Genomic DNA, 17,797 nt, shown 5'->3' on the forward strand with positions numbered 1-17,797 from the left:
GGGTTGGACGGGAGGCTGGGACTCGGAAGAAGATATGAATGCCACTAAATGTGCCACGGAGTCCCCACGTCGGCGTGTTACATTTCCATGTGATTTTTTGTTCTTTTTTTTCTTCTTTGTCTTGGTTACCATAGCAGAGGGATGCTGAACAATAAATCCAAAAGAAGAAGCGGCCAATTGGGCCTTGTGCACCGCCCATATTGGGTGGGTTCAGTGCCCGAGTCTCTCTCCGGCTTGCTCAAATTTCTCAGGGTGAGAGAGAGAGAGAGGACAGAAGCCAGTTACATTGCACTGACAATGACGACAGTTTTGAAGACCTATGATTTACCTTTGTTAGGTTGCATGATTAAGGGTTAGGATCTCTCGCATGATAAACGAATGGCAACCAGTTGAATTAAGGTGGCTTAAGCTAGATAGAGAGATGAAAATGTAAGCAGTAATGAGGATTATAGGGGGGATCCATTGTTTATGAAAACCAACGTTGGTGAAACCTTGGCATTTCCGTGGGCTCATCATTTCCTCGTCGCCAGAAGAACGACGCCGAGTTCGAGGATTGCTTCCCACCTCGGTTTCCATTATTCTACTGTTAGTGGGACAGTGGCAGCGGGGCCTACTAGAGCCTCTCCGTGCGATGGTTTAATGGTGTGAGAAGACATTACTTGATGGATCAATGGACTTGTTCCTCGTATTTTGCTTTCCGCAATCGAGAGGTTCATTGGTTCCAGTCGGACGTCGACCCCTCCACATCGCTGCTGGTTTTCCGTCTTCTGACTTCTGGTTCTCCTCAGTTTTTTCCTAATTTCTACTTTCCTTATCTCAATGAAGGTGATCAGACCCTGTCTAATTTTCTCTTCAGAAAAATAAGAACTGAACTCAAGATTTAGGAAAAACTACTTACTGTCCTTGTTGCATTGTTGTGTCCATCTTATACACAATCCCATATGGATTCAGACTACGTTCGGTTTTTGCAGTTTCTTTCTCTTTATTTTGTTTTTTACTGTATATAAAAATAGACTGTACCATTAAACTATTTATGTAATGTTACTACTTGCGCCATTTGAAGGATGAATATCTGGAGAGGAGAGGGCACCAACTGATCAAGATCTGACCGCTCCTGATCGCTTTGTTATGTTGCACTCTCACTCACAATGTATTCAAATAAGAGGCCAAATTCAGTAGTAGTAGTAGTAGTAGTAGTAACAAGTAACGATTGTATTGTATCTATGTAGCGATTGGACGGAAACACTCGACTGTCGCACAATTAGTTCAAATTCTTTCAGAAAAGAATGCTTTAAAATATTCTATTCTTATAGTAGCCACCGCTTCGGATTCTACTCCTCTATAATTTCTGGCCCATATTCTCGGTGTGCCATAGGAGAATATTTCTGGGATAATGGAATGCACGCATTAATAATATATGATGATCTTAATGAACAGGCAGTGGCATATCGACAAATGTCATTATTGTTACGCCGACCACCAGGCCGCGAGGCTTTCCCAGGGGATGTTTTCTATTTACATTCCCGTCTCTTAGAAAGAGCCACTAAACGATCAGACCAGATAGGTGTAGGTAGCGTGACTGTGTTACCTATCATTGAAACACAAGCTGGAGATGTATCGGCCTATATCCCCACCAATGTGATCCCCATTACAGATGAACAGATCTGTATGAAAACAAAACTCTTTTATCGCAAAATTAGACCATCTATTAATGTTGGCTTATCTGTCAGGCGCATTGGGTTTGCCGCTCAGCTAAGAGCTATGAAACAAGTCCGCGGTAGTTCAAAATTGGAATTAGCACAATATCGCGAAGTGGTCGCCTTCGCTCAATTTGGGTTAGACCTTGATGCTACGACTCAGGCATTACCCAATAGAGGTGCAAGGCTTACAAAAGTGCCCAAACAACCATAATATTCACCACTTCCAATTGAAAAGTAAAATGTAGTGATTTATGCAGTTGTCAAGGGATTCCATTATTGAATGCCACTAAATAGAATTTCTCAATGAGAGAGCCATTCCAAGTAGTATAGATCCCGAATTACTTAAATACTTATTCAAAAAAGGTGGCTTGACTAATGAAAGAAATATGGAGCCAAATGCTTTTTTAAAAGAAAGCGCTTTGGCTTACCTATAATGCCAAAAGCAAGAAAGAATGAAATTGAAAACAAAACAAAAAACATGATAAGCACCTTTGAAAGTGAGATATTGTATTGTGCCTATGTAACGATTGGATAGAAATGCTCGACTGTAACGATTGGACAGAAATGCTCGACTGTGGAACGATTAGTTCAAATTCTTCCAAAAACAAATGCTTTGGAATAGTCCATTCTTGTAGCAGCCACCGCTTCAGATCCTACTCCTATGCAATTTCTAGCCCCATATTCTGGGTATGCCATCGAAAAATATGTTTGCGATATTAAACCGAAAGCAAATGAACTCAAGGGGCACCTCTGAAAGTGAGACATTGTATTATGTCTATGTAGCGATTGGACAGAAATGCCCAACTGTAGCACAATTAGTTTAAATTCTTTCAGAAGTAAATGCTTTGGAATATTTCATTTTTGTAGCAGCCACTGCTTCGGATCCTGCTCCTCTGCAATTTCTAATCCCATATTTTAGGTGTTCATGGGGGAATATTTCCATGATATTAAACCAAAAGCAAATGAACTCAAAGGGGCACCTCTGAAAGTGAGACATTGTATTATGTTTATGTAGCGATTGGACAAAAACGCTCAACTATGGCACAATTAGTTCAAATTCTTTCAGAAGTGAATGCTATGGAATATTTCATTCTTGTAGTAGCCATTGCTTTGGATTCTGCTCCTTTGCAATTTCTGGCCCGTACGTATTCTGGGTGTGCCATGGGGAAATATTTTTGCAATATTAAATCAAAAGCAAATGAATTCAAGGGGCACCTCTAAAAGTGAGACATTGTATTATGTCTATGCAGCGATTAGATGGAAACACTTGACTGTGGCACAATTAATTCAAATTCTTTCAGAAGTGAATGCTTTAGAATATTCCATTCAGACTACGATCCATTTTGCAATTTCTTTTTCTTCATTTTGTTTTTTATTGCATATAAAAATAGATTGTACCATTAAGCCATTTATGTGATGTTACTACTTGCGCAATTTGAAGGTCGAATATCTAGGGAGCTCATATGGCCAGGGCACCAATTGATCAAGATCTAACCGTTCCTCGCTTTGTTATGTTGCACTCACACACACAATCCATTCAAATAAGAGGCCAAATTTAGTAGTAGTAGTAGTAGAAGTAGTACAAGTAACGATTGTATTGTGTCTATATATATAACGATTGGAATATTCCATTTTTGTAACATGCACCGCTTCGGATATTGCTTCTCTGCAATTTCTAGCCCCATATTCTAGATGTGCCATGGGGAAATATTTCTGCGATATTAAACCAAAAGCAAATGAACTCAATGGGCACCTCTGAAAGTGAGATATTGTATTGTATCTATGTAACGATTGGACAGAAACGCCAATATTCTTCTATTCACACCAAGTACGATTTTGCCGTTTCTTTTTCTTCATTTTATCTTTTATTGTATATAAAAATAGACTATACCATTGATCCATTTATGTGATGTTACGGCTTGCGCCATTTGAAGGTCGAATATCTGGAGAGCTCATATGGCCAGGGCACCAACTGCTTCGTTACGTTGCACTCGCACACACAATCCATTCAAATAAGAGGCCAAATTAAGTAGCAATAGTGCTAGTAACAAGTAACTGATATTCATATATCACGAGTGCTACAAAATGAACCCAATCACCACAAATACGGGCACTCGGAATATTCATAACATGAAACACACTAAAACACAAAAGCTCATACTGGCGGACCGCTCCCACACCGAAAGCACGTTGTGGTACAGCTACCACCTTATTCTCAAGTCTCAACGATCAAGTACGTAGTATATGGTACTCTAGAAGTTACATGGGAGATAGTCTTCCGAAGAAGAACTCAGTTCACCCTGCATACAAAATTAACCAAAGGAAAAGCCACGAAAATGGCCGGTTAGCCCCTCATCAAAATATGCATAAAAATATATTCTACTCTATTTTAATTATTCTATTCTTGTTTCAAATCTTCATCTCAAGTGATGAGTCATGGATGAGTTCTTTTTTAAATTTCAAGTCCTATAATTCCTTGCAAGATGCAGAGTGAAGTACGATACAGAGTTCTGGGGCCAGTTAAGTGTGGTTTGTAATGGTTTCAGGTGCTTACTTAGAGCAGTCGGTGGAGGGGCTGATGGTGTAGGGGATTCTAACGCCGCACTTGCCAGGGATGCCGTTGACAAGGCCGGGCTTGAGGCCTCTAATACTGGAGATCGCGTTCTTGAGGCAGTTGCACACGGTCCGGCGGTCGGCGGTGGTCTTCGCCCTCGATGCGAGACCCCTCACTCCACTGCAGCAGTTGGGGGGGATCGACCCACCGTTGCGGGCGTAGGAGATGCATCCCGCCAAGGCCGACGCCACCTGACCGCAGGTGATGGCGTTCGCCGCGTGCGGCGACGCCACCAGCAGCACGGCCAGCACCGCTACCAAGGCCAGGGGGGAACCAGAGCGAGCCATGGCTTAGCAGTATGGGATTCTTTTACCTCACTCTCGCAAACAAACGGAAGTCTCTCAAAGGCTGGGAAACAGGCAAGGGGATGGAGGAAATGAGTGGTGCTGGAGGGGATTATATAGGCCTGAGGGGGCCGGGGGTGGGAGCCGGGAGGAGAGCGAGCCAGAATTGTGGCGGGGTGTGGGGACACATGGTTGGCAGTGGGTGATGATGAGTTCCTGGTGAGGCAATGGTAATAATTTTTGGAACAATAACCTTCAGAGAAGCTCTATTATTTTATTATCATAACATTATTAAAACCAATTTATTGAGCCCTCCACGCTCTCCTGGCCCCTGGGTGAAAATAGCTTAATTTTCTACGAAGGATGATATCAGAAATAGGATGAGAATTAATGCATTTCGTTTCTATGGCAGATTAATAGGTTAATCAACATTCAGTTTCATAAACACTTAATAGGGTTAGGGTGATCGGTCTCGTAGGTTACCCGAGCGCTATGGCAGATTAGGGCTCTTTACAGGGGTCAACTCGGGTCCATCGGATAGGAAGATGAGACTCGGTTGATGGATCCATAAGTCTTTTTAGAAAGGAGAGATATAAGAGAAAAAGAAGAGAGAAAAAAATGAGAGAAATGAGATCATGCAAGAGGGCATAAATAGCAGATGGAGGTGGTGGCCGGAAAAAGAAAGAAATAAATCGGAAAACAGGGTCCAAAATCTAGCTAGTAACCATGGCTCAAAAATCCTTTAACAGTTTCCTCTCTAAAGCGTATGAAAGTATAAAGAATTTCTAACAAGGTTAAAGTTTCATGCACATGTGAGCTTCTCCATGGAAATTGCATATATTTTTTGCCACATGTATGTTTGTTAGAGCAAGCTTATAAAAACGATGAGATAATCCTGTGTTCAGCTATATATATATATATATATATATATATATATATATATATATATATATATATATTACCGAAAGGTGTAAATGTCCACGTCCGTATGTTTTTTTTGGAATAATTAGCGGCACCCTCCTCTGTACTTTCATGTATCACAGATCAAGTGTTTCACAGTGGAGCTAAAATCACGGCTAACAGAAAAAAGAAGCAGCAATTAGATGGAAACAAATGGAACCAGTGTACGACGCGATGCGCAGCCTGGAAATGAGCTCTAAAATATGTGACTCTACACCACCAGGTCATAAAAAATGCCTCGTCCGACCCAAGAGACCTAGCTGTCCAGCTCCGACCCTAACAAGTGGTGATACGCCATATCGATGGGGTGACATTCAGAGCGATACTATAATACCCAGTATCCTGGCAGGTCCATTTGACCGACACGGAGTAATTAGCCCAAAAAAATTGACCCAAAAAAATTATGATAAAAATTAAATTTTTTGAATATTAGACTTCAAGAAGAATTTTTGGAATTAATTAGATATATTAGTTGGATTGCATTTGTGAGATAAATAATGATTTATATTTTCTAAGTTCTTTATTTATATAATATTATTTTTACATCGAATAAATTGTTAATGGATTTATATGCGATTTATGAATTTTACGAGATGGTGATTTGAATAAAAAATAGATATGCAAATTAAAGTAATATTTTTCGACTATTACTAAATTATTTACTATTCTTACATCGCATATCTATATTTTAATTGGATTACATATATATTATTTTATAAAAAGAGCTTTGATGTGTATCAGATTTGAACTCTCGATCTGATTACATTCTGAACTTTGCCAACTAGGGGTTATGCATTGGCACTCTCACTATTATTGATTATGGCCCACTCCACATAATATAAGTGCGGTATTCTGGCCTACTCTAAAGGTATAAGTGTGGTATTTTGGCCTACTTCACAGAATATTATTGTAGTTTTCTGGCCCACTTCGCAAAGTATGAACATGGTATTCTAGTCCACTCCGTAGAGTATAAATGCAGTCCTATTTCTGATTTAGCCACCGAATATAAATGTAGTCATAGTAAAATGCTGTTGAGTTGAATGTTATTTATTTTGAATCAAATTTATGATTGCGTAAATGAATAGTTAAAAGATAATGATTTTCAATGAATTTGTGTTTTGAAACGGAATTGGTTATATCTTTATACTGTTCATTACATACTGAGTTGTTTAGCTCATTATACAATTTTTTACTATTTTTACAAATTCGAAGAATTACATCGACTTGGAGATTTATCATGGAAGAGCGATTAGAGACAATATTTTGACATATTTGTTTAGACTATATTTTGTTTTAGAGTTGATGCTAGATTTTGGAATATTATTGGTTTGCAAGACTTGTATTTTTGTCATTTAATAAGAATTTGATTGGTATTATTTAAATTATTTTCGTTGTTTGGTTACGATATCATGATGAAATGCCTTACATGTTTGTGAAAAGAGTTTTTTATAAGTTTGCGGCGGTTGCCACAACTCCCCGCTGTTCGCGATCTCGGGTCGAGAGAATGACTGATACAGTTTAGTCATTTTAAGAATTTGTTTGACTCGCAGAAAGAATTTCTACTTACTAAAATATCTTTTTTGAAAAATTGATGAGTGAATATATGATACTTAGAAATATAGTTTTTATATGTTTAGTTACCATAGTAAAGTGACACATTTTAGAATAATTTCTATTTAGTTGAGCATCTACTTTTTTTAATATATATATATATATAATATTATATATATAATAAAAAAATATTCTATTCTATCTAAAATTAAAAAATATTATTGTAAAACAAATTTTTTTTTTCATATCTTATTCTCATAAAAAAACTAATTTTCTGTCTCTTTTCTTGACCCCACATTTTCTCCTCCTTTTTCTCGGCAAACCAAACGAGTCCTTATTTCTGGTAAGGCAACCGTTCTGCAAGCTAAATAGTCCAATGAACGAGTAGAGAGTCGGGCCAGCGCATATGCAGTAGCCAGGTTCAAGGGAGCCTACAAGAATTTAATCAGCCGGGCAGAGATATTCTAGCTGAAGACAAGAGAGGAACTCCTTATCTAAGGGTGCATTACTAGCCTAGGCTGAATATGTTGATCAAATTCAGACTCTTGCGGGGGCCGGGGAGCGTCGTCGGACGGGGACAAGGTGGAGGTGGTGGTGGGGAAGAAGTTAATTATATATGGAGGAGGAGAAAGAACCAGAAGAGAGAGCAAGGAATGCCACTAAATGTGCCACGGAGTCACCAGGTCGACGTGTTACATTTACATGTAATTTTTTGTTCTTTTTTTTTGTTCTTTGTTTTGGGTACCATAGCAGAGGGATGCTGAACAATAAATCCAAACGAAGAAGCGGCCAATTGGGCCTTGTGCACCGCCCATACTGGATGGGTTCAGTGCCCGAGTCTCTCTTGCTGGTTTTGGAACGTCTTTCCGGCTTGCTCAAATTTCTCAGGGCGAGAGAGAGAGGACAGAAGCCAGTTACATTGCGCTGACAATGACGACAGTTTTGAAGACCTATGATTTACCTTTGTTAGGTTACATAATTAAGGGTTAGCTAGGATGTCTCGCGTTATAAACGAATAGCAACCAGTTGAAGTAAGGTGGCTTAAGCTAAACAGAGACATGAAAAGGTAAGCAGTAATAAGGATTTTTGTGGGGATCCATTGTTTATGAAAACCAACGTTGGTGAAACCTTGCCATTCCAATGTGCTCATCATTTCCTTGTCACCAGAAGAACGACGTCGAATTCGAGGATTGCTTCCCACCTCGGTTTCTATTATTCTAATGTTAGTGGGACAGTTGCAGCAGGGCCTGCTTGAGCCTCTCCATGCAATAGTTTAATGGTGTGAGAAGATATTACTTGGCGGCAATTCCTCGTATTTTGTATTTTGCTTTCAGCAACCGAGAGGTTCATTGCTTCCAGTCGGATGTCGACCCCTCATCGCGGCTAGTATTCCGTCTTCCGACTTCTGGTTCTCTTCAGTTTTTTTCCTAATTTCTACTTTCCTTGTTTCATTATCTCAATGAAGGTGATCAGACCCGATCTAATTTTCTCTTCAGAAAAATAAGAAGTGAGCTCGAGATTTAGGAAAAATTACTTCCTGTCCTTGTTGCATGGTTGCGTCCATCTTAGACACAGTCCCATACGAATTCAGACTACGTTCCGTCTTGCAGTTTCTTTTTCTTCATTTTGTTTTTTACTGAATATAAAAATAAACCGTACCATTAAGCCATTTATGGGATGTCATGACTACCTACGCCATTTGAAAGTGGAATATCTACTTGGTCTGGAGAGCTCATGTGGCCAGGGCATGCACCAACCGATCAAGATCTGACCGTTCCTCGCTTCGTTATGTGGCACTCACACACACAATCCATTCAAATAAAGGCCAAATTAAGTAGAAGTGGTAGTAGTAGTAGTAACAAATAGCTGACATTCATGCATCATGAGTGCTACAAAATTAACCCAATCACCACAAATACGGGCACTCGGAATATTCATAACATGAAACATACTAAAACACAAAAGCTCATGCTGGTGGACCGCTCCCACACCGAAAGCACGCTGTGGTACAGCTACCACCTTATTCTCAAGTCTCAACGAGCAAGGACGTAGTATATAGCACTCTAGAAGTTACATGGGAGATAGTCTTCCGAAGAAGAACTCAGTTCACCCTGCATGCAAAATTAACCAAGGAAAAGCCACGAAAATGGCCGGTTAGCCCCTCATCAAAATATACATAAAAATATATTCTACTCTATTTTAATTATTCTATTCTTGTTTCAAATCTTCATCTGAAGTAATGAGTCATGGATGAGTTCTTTTTTTCAAGTCCTATAATTCCTTGCAAGATGCTGAGCGAAGTACGATACAGAGTTCTGGGGCCAGTTAAGTATGGTTGGTAATGGTTTCAGATGCTTACTTAGAGCAGTCGGTGGAGGGGCTGATGGTGTAGGGGATTCTGACGCCGCACTTGCCAGGGATGCCGGCGACAAGGCCGGGCTTGAGGCCACTGATACTGGAGGCCGTTCTCTTGAGGCAGTTGCACACGGTCCGGCGGTCAGCGCTGGTCTTCGCGCTCGATACGAGACCCCTCACTCCACTGCAGCAGTTGGGGGGGATCGACCCACCGCTGCGGGCGTAGGAGATGCATCCCGACACGCCCGACGCCACCTGACCGCAGGTGATGGCGTTCGCCGAGTGCGGTGCCGCCACCAGCAGCACGGCCAGCACCGCTACCAAGGCCAGGGGGGAACCAGAGCGAGCCATGGCTTAGTAGTATGGGATTCTTTTACCTCACTCTCGTAAACAAGCGGAAGTCTCTCAAAGGCTAGGAAACAGGCAAGTGGGGATGGAGGAAATGGTTGCTGCTGGAGGGGATTTTATAGGCCTGAGGGAGTCGGTGGGGGGAGGAGAGCGAGCCAGAATTATGGCGGGGTGTGGGGACGGGTAGTTGGCAGTTGTGGGTAATGAGTTCCTGGTGAGGCAATGGTATTAATTTTTGGAACAGCAACCTTCAGAGAAGCTCTATTATTTTATTATCATAACATTATTAAAACCAATTTATTGAGCTCTCCACGCCCTCCTTTGTGAAAATAGCTTAATTTTCAGACGAAGGTTGATATGAGAAACAGGATGACAATTAATGCATTTATTTTCTATGACAAATTAACAGGTTCATCAACAGCTGAGTTTCATAAACACTTAGACACTATTAGAATGATTGGTCTGGTAGGTTGCCTGGGCGCTACGGCAGATTAGGGCCCGGAGATCAACTCGGATCCATCGGATAAGGAGATAGAACTCGGTTGATGATCCATAGGTCATCTTAGAGAGAGAGAAACAGATGAGAGAGAAAGAAGAGAGAAAAAATAAGAGAGATGGGATCATGCCAGGGGACTTGGATAGCAGCCAGAGGTGGTGGACGGTCGGCGGCGGAGATGGGCGAAAAAAGGGGAAAACAAATCGGAAAACAGGAGGAAGTGAAGTTCGACTGATTTCCGGTGAATTTCTTCACCTGTGGCGGTAGTTTGAGGCTGTGGAAGGAAGAGAGAATAAAAGGGAAGAAGGCCGAGACATTAACTTGGCTCGGACAGCGTCAACGGCCCTGATTTCTGGCGAGCACAATAATGAGATGCAGTAATTTCGAAGTGAGAAAAAAAGAGAGAAGGAGTATCCTTCATGCAAGATGACCCGACAGGGGGTTTTCTGATAACACCGTGCACCTGACTTAAGTCCGGATTGCACGGCTTGCTTTCGGATGCTTTTTCTGGGCCCGCTCCCTCGACCCGCGCCCGGCTTATCTCATACAAAGATTGCCCCAAACGTCGACCTTTGGATTGGTTGCACCCACTTTGGGTTAACTTATAGTTTAATGTTACTCTTTAGGACTAATCAAGGATAATTCGAAGGGAGGGTTTCGGGCGGTCTAGCCCTTGCGCTTTCCAATTCGATGGTGTCACCTCATTTAGTTAGTTCCCTAGTTCCTACCAATTTCTTCAATGGACCGCCCCTTCTCATATGGAAAAAATAAACTGTACAGCGGGTGGAGGGCAATCGTATGGAGGATTTCAATTTCATGGAGGGCCCTTAGAGGAAAGGGGAGCTCTCTCTTATAGAGGAGTCCTAAAGTCCCTGCGGCCCTAGAACTTTTCTTTCCGGCCGAAACCATGGACCGGGCCAGTGAATGGTTGAATGGGAGGGTTAGTCTAACCGGTTAAACCACTTTTGGCCTCAGAACCCCTTCCTCCCTTTTCCATCTTCCGCTTTATTTCCCTCACGGTGAAAGGTTGCCCTCAACCATTATTAATCGATGCAAAGAATACAGCTGTTGTTTAGACTTCTACATGCTTGTTTTCTTTTCATTTTTTTGTTGAGAGAATTATGAACTTCCACATGTTTTTAAGTTCTTGTTTCATGCAATCCCTTCATAATACGACCCATTTCTGATAGAAATATAGAACCCTAGGCCCCAAATCCTGCAGTTAAACTAGGGCCTTCCGTTTGGGGCGTCCTTGCTTGGGACTTGGAGCGCTAACCATCTTCATCCAAGGACCAGCTCGTCTAATAGGAAATTAATGCCACGCCAATATTCCTGCTTAATCTGGTGTAATTAGGCTCCATTATAGTTTTACTTGGGAGGCTTGCTAGATCACTCAGTTGGGAGATTAACTCCATGTCCAGCCTTAAATTTTACTTCCCGGTCTTATTTAGGCTGTAATCTTCTTTTTCTCTCTGCTCTTTAATTTTGATACAGGTTTGAGACTGCTATGCCTCTCTCTTGTACTGGACGAACCTCAGGCAATCCATGTTTTTATTTGTTTATTTATAAACTGTTGTTGTTGCTGTAGCTTGATGTAAAGATGGGTTGCCCTGTATCTTGGTTCAGTTTCCAAGTATACTTGACCCGTTTGAAAGAGAAATCTTGTTCATTTTAGGAGTCCATATAGCCAGCACAGATTCATCAAGATCTGGCCGTCGCTCACTTGGTCGCGCATTTGCAGTCACATGATCCATCAAATTAAGACACCAAATACGTAGCAGCAACATGCTACGTACTGACATTTATATCCATATATGATGATAGGGGCTATGGAACCTGTCACTACAACCATGGTAGTAAATCACTATAACATAAAAACAAAAGCAAATAATGATGGCTGATTGTTCTCGTGAGGATCCAGGTGTCTGTTGTCTCACATTAGCTGTACACTAAATATATTTTAAATATTTATACAAGCTAAAAAAATTTAAATATTTTTTTCTACCCATTTTTTTACTGAGATTCTAAGTAATTATAAATAATATTTGAGTGGATCTGGCTTATAACTTATATGAACTATGAAACACTGCAATACAAATTTATCGGAGTTGGTCACAAATCAACTGTAATGTGCACTGAATAAATTTTGGATATTTATATAAAATCCAAAAATTCAAATAATATTTTGACATGCATCAAACGAACATGCCATATATAATTTAAGTATCTAATATATATATATATATATATATATATATATATATATATATATATATATATATATGTTTTGACAACCGTTATCTCATACCTAAATTTAGAAGAAACATATTAAGATCCACATTTTGTAAAATAAAAAATATAAATATGAAAGTTTGTTATAAAATTAATAATTAAATAAATTTTTTGGTGGTGTTTGATTGGAGCATAAGATCTGCAATAAAATTTTGTGCAAACTAAACATCATTTGCAAAATCAGCATATTAAGAATTGGTTATGCCCGGCCTAACTTGTTTATGCTTATTTTTCAAGCACAGGTTATTCTCTGTCCAACTTAGAATAATTTTATGCCCACTTCATCCTCTCAAATTATACTCCCAAATTTGATTTACATTATCATTTCACCAGTGCTACAACAAAAATAAAGTGATATATTATGTAATATGATATAAGACTACATTATATTATATTATATTATAATATATTTTTGTATGCTATCATATTGTTTTAATAATTACTATAATAGTATATAATAAATATTTATATTTACTATCAATATTTTATAATTACTATAACTTTCAAAATGATATTGTAGATACGGTTTTTGCATCATAATATTAGATTGTAAAGTGCTATTACTAATGTACTAATGCACTTGTCAGTCTGACACCTGCTGCCATGACTAAACGGATGTATCTTTAAGGCTGATTCAAGGGTTGTTCGCTGAGCGCCATTAAGGTGGGGAAGAAAACAAAGTTCTAAAATAGCCATCAGTTATGACCATTCCTTTGATCAAAAAAAAAAAAGTTACCGCTAGGAGACATCCCAGTCAAATCGAAATTTATTGAAGACCTGTTTCCTTGAGGAAGTCAATGATGACTGTCGCAATATCTCTCCCTCAGGGCCCCACCCAGGAGAGGGGATTTAATGCCGAGAGAGAGAGAGAGTTTCCAACCCAACTGCACCCATTTAATGCCCGGCGGTGACGTCCGACCCAATGCGTCCCTGCCGCCCTTTGAATGCAGACAGGACGGATCATGATACGTGGCTTCAGTCGGGAGATCACATGCATGCACGATTTCTGACTTCGTACGTCCGTCTCTTGTCTTGCCCTCGTGTGGGCCCCGCTCGGGAGAAGATGGATGGGTACGTGTCAACAGATCGCGGTGACGATGGACTACGTGGCGGTTAGGACTAGTCTCCGAATTGGAATTGGGACCGCTGATCGGCCGATGGAGGGGGAATGGGTTGGCGATCGTCGGCCATCCATGAACCACGTGAAACACAGAGGCTGTACGATCCTAATTGGGAGAGGAGACTAACTACAGTATTTCTTCCGGTTATTACTTTAGTATTCTTAATTATAAATCAAGTATATTAGCGACAACGTGTCGTTTTCTCGATGGCTTTGCGAGTCCACGATGGGGGTGAAAACGGATGGGATTTACATTAGGTATTAATATATTCATATTTATATTTATTTTTTAAATAAATATAGTTAAAGATATAGATATTAAATATATATTAAAATTAATATTTATATTTATTCTAAATAGATACAAATACGAATCAAATATTAAGTATATTTATATTTGTTATAAACGGATATAGATGTGATTTGGATATTAAATATATCTATATTTTTTTATTCGAGTATAGATATAAATCAGATATTTTTCGGATATTAATCAAAGTAGAGCAAAATTCAATGATAAAAACTAGAAATAAACATATGATTATTAAAAAAATCAATTAAAAAAATATAATTTTAATAAGTATTTATTAATAGTGAAAACTAATAATTTTATAGAGAATATACCGCTCAACGTTGCTCGTCACCGAAGTAGATGAGATCTATGGCGCTTCAAAGGCGTCTCATGGCTGTCATCGGTTGCAACCGTCGGATAGAAACTAAGAAGTAAATGGAATCTTCGAAACTCTAATTGCTTGAAGATGGTGAAAAATGAGGGACGAAATGGACAAATAAGAAGTTTTAGCCTTTCAAGCATGCGGAATGGTTTGAAAGATTTTATTCGAATCAGGTAAATCGTATTCTAGTTACTGTCTTAAGAGGCAGCCATGTAATATCTACATTCCTTTTAGTTTAGATTTAGTTAATTACTTAATTTATTTTCTGATTTAATTTAACTTAAACTTCTTCTCTTTTCATTTATCCTTATTATATAGATATCTCGATCTAAATTTGGTTTGGAATTCGAAAAAATCAAGTGTATTTGTATCCGAGAGATTTTTAAATTGACTATCCGAATTTGTATTTGGATCCCCAGAGCAAAAAAGTAGTATCCAAATCCGACCCGAATTCCATGCAAAAAGAGGTACGACCGGATATAATCAGACATGCATTCAGCCATAGGCAACCAGCCTGGCTTGCCACAAATGGTCTTGGGCTAACAATGTCCTATACGTTTGGGCCGACTATTTGGGGTTGTGCAAATGTGGACGTCTTTTAGGAGGCTTGTCCTCCGTCCTACGTAAATTGCCCAAACTGTTTTCTATGATTTATAAGTTATTCAAAGTTTATTCAGGAAAAAAGAAATGCATATCCAAAATATTTGATTTGTTTCGATATTTGCTTGGAAGAAAGATGATCGCTAGAACAAGTCCTCGTCATTTTTTTAATTCTATTCAGTTTGTTGCTTAAGCTTTGGGTTATGTAACAGATAGAATGATTAGAAACATGGCCAAAGAAGAGTCTTTTCTCTTTTTTTTCAAGTATATTTAGTTCCATTTTTCTTTGCACTAGGAAGATCTTAAGATACTTATACAACATCAAGCTATCCAAAAATTACTTTTGGTTAGATTTTTTTGAACAAGATCTTGGTTTATGAGAAATGATATCCGAGTGGACATGATTCATAGATCATGTAGACCAGGAGATACAGTAAAATAGATTTTTTAGGACTGAGCACCAGTTAATTGCGATGTTTATTATTAGATTTGGTCAGTGAGCTTTGGCACATTGGTAATTGATTCGTCATTGCTCCTCATTTTCCAGCTCAATCCTAAAAATGTCCTTTTTTATTTGAGAAAAGCTACCTAACTTCTGGTAATTGGCACAAAATAATCCATTCTTCTTCTAATAACTAATTTGATTTATTGCTATTTATCCAAACTACAGCTTTCATTTTTATGTTATTAAAATTCAAATCTTCTAAAAGAAGAGAGAGGAAGTCAACTATTCATCCGATCAATTTACGTTATAATAATTATAAAAGAATCACAACTATTACTAAATAATAGAGATTAATCAAATAAGTCATTAGTCGCACAATCCAGAGTATTTTGTCGAAATACCAGAAATTTGATGAAAAAAAATATTTTGAAACTGTGCTAAAAAAAGAGACTAACATATCAATATATTTACATATATAATTATTGTATTTCAATTTCAGCTTCCAGCATCTTTCAGCTGTAATAGACCTCTTCGGCTTTTCTCTTGTCGTAGATTAAAGGTTTTGAGGGAAGATTTGTGTTTTTATGGATCATTCGAAAGCTTAATTGGGGCCGACCCAGACTACATTTGAACCCAATGTTTTGTTGATTTTGGCTCGTTTCACCTGCAGTCCAAGTCTGCAATCCTTCATTGGACTGGACTCGACAATACCCTGCTATCTATATGTGTGACAGGGCCTTCTGTCGAGGGAGTTGTTTGTGGGCAGCTTGGATCATTCCCTCGTTCGATTTGTAAATGAGCTGAGCTAGAATTTGGTACTTTGAGCTGGAAATGGTTCTGCAACCATGTCTGAAAATGGCCTAACTTGCTCTTGTTTGGCTTGATCAATATATAAGTTTCTAGTGGAACTACTAGCTCCGACCTCTTTCATATGCCATTAGTGAGTAGCTAAAGTTCGGCTCAAGAAGTGTTGCTCCATAACACCATCAAGCTGAGCTTGAGCTTAAGAGTTTGGCTTCAAACTATAGTGAGTAGACCTCAAACTTGAATTGAAATCCGGCATGCTGCTAATACTTACAATTTGGCCAGCTCAAGCTTGACTTGATGACTTTGCTCGAAAGGCTTCTCCCCCGGTTGCATCCCATTGCATATCCTTCTGAGTTTAGGTGCTGGACCAACGTTAACCCACCCAAAACTATTTGTGCACATTGTCACTAGCTAGTGTTCACGCGTGGCAGATGTGCTTCCAAACCGAACCTAACCCGTCTCTTTCAAGTTTCGGCTATTTTGGACGCGTCTTTTTTAGTGGGAAACAAGCATCTTATGAAAATATAATTGAAAAAGAAACAAACTAAGCACTTCTTTCTTTCACCACTTGTTGGCCAGCGTCTCTGCTCATTGATAGATTCCTCAAGGGTTCGGGGATGCTGAAAGATACTTACATGCATGCCCACAAGTTCTGCGCAAAAGAACTTTAATCAGTAGAAAGGAATAAGAATTTAGAATAATAAAAAAAAAAAATCGTTTCACTATGGTGTTTCATGAAATCCACACCATCCTTTTTCCTAGTTAATACAGACTGTTTGCTTGTTCATGGACCTCCAAGATAACTATTTTAAAGACAGGCAGTAGTGACCTAGATCAAAAGAGAACTGCCATGGCAGTAAGTGCTGTAATTGAAGTCAAAGAAGAGGAAGAGCATTTCAATTTGTAATGCTCTGTAGTCTGTACGCCTCTCCTCTTATTCAACAACCGTACTCTTTAACTCATGGCGGCGGCCTCCCTCCATCAACTTGACATCATCGTCGAAGCATCTTCTTTCTCTCTATAAACAGAATCACCGTCCTCATTATTTGACAATTTCGAAGAATTGTATCCTGTATTGGGAACCTTTTCTCAAAAGTTTTCATTGGAACAGAGGAACTTTTCATTGGGAATGAGATTGGTGTGATGCACCGCCGGATGATTTGGTGCACATGGTGGGGGCAAGATAATGCCTTACTGACAGCTTGCCCTGTCCTCTGGCCACCCTTAGAAAAAGCTGGTAGAGATCACAACTCTCCCTTCCGGGAACCACCACAGGGACCTTTCCAATGGACCACTGTGCTTGAGAGTGTTCATGGATAAAACCTGTTGCTGGAAATTGGACCCGGGGGCGACTGTGAGCCGAGAGGGGAGGAGCTCCGCTGCTGGAACAGTAGGTGGCGGCGCGTCGGCTGGTGGCGTCCTCCTGGAGAATCCTGGAAGAAAGCCGGTGGCCGGGGTCTCCGGCACCGGCCCTCCGATGCTTAAGTCAGAGGGGGGCTAGTATATGAGTGGAGTAAAAGAGGAGAATGTTTGTTCCTGTGTGTGTCCCCC

At 39.6% G+C, this 17,797-nt stretch overlaps 2 protein-coding genes across 2 annotated transcripts; both read right to left on the reverse strand.

The window, feature by feature from the left end:
- Positions 1–3,725: 3,725 nt before the first annotated feature.
- Positions 3,726–4,703, reverse strand: LOC103698517 (non-specific lipid-transfer protein 1-like). The gene is made up of 2 exons (XM_008780544.5): positions 4,255–4,703; positions 3,726–4,000 (listed from the first exon to the last, which is right to left on the reverse strand). Exons 1-2 carry the CDS (start codon positions 4,599–4,601, stop codon positions 3,991–3,993), a joined length of 357 nt encoding a protein of 118 aa, XP_008778766.1. The 5' UTR covers positions 4,602–4,703; the 3' UTR covers positions 3,726–3,990.
- Positions 4,704–9,006: 4,303 nt separating this feature from the next.
- On the reverse strand, positions 9,007–9,912 carry LOC103699469 (non-specific lipid-transfer protein 1-like). Its single transcript, XM_039132391.3, has 2 exons — positions 9,469–9,912; positions 9,007–9,220 (listed from the first exon to the last, which is right to left on the reverse strand). Exons 1-2 carry the CDS (start codon positions 9,813–9,815, stop codon positions 9,211–9,213), a joined length of 357 nt encoding a protein of 118 aa, XP_038988319.1. The 5' UTR covers positions 9,816–9,912; the 3' UTR covers positions 9,007–9,210.
- Between the last annotated feature and the right edge of the window lie 7,885 nt (positions 9,913–17,797).

This window comes from Phoenix dactylifera, chromosome 14 (genome assembly GCF_051530095.1).
Source record: "Phoenix dactylifera cultivar Ajwa chromosome 14, Ajwa_hap1_PhDact_Kaust_v1.1, whole genome shotgun sequence".
Lineage (NCBI taxonomy): Eukaryota > Viridiplantae > Streptophyta > Magnoliopsida > Arecales > Arecaceae > Phoenix > Phoenix dactylifera.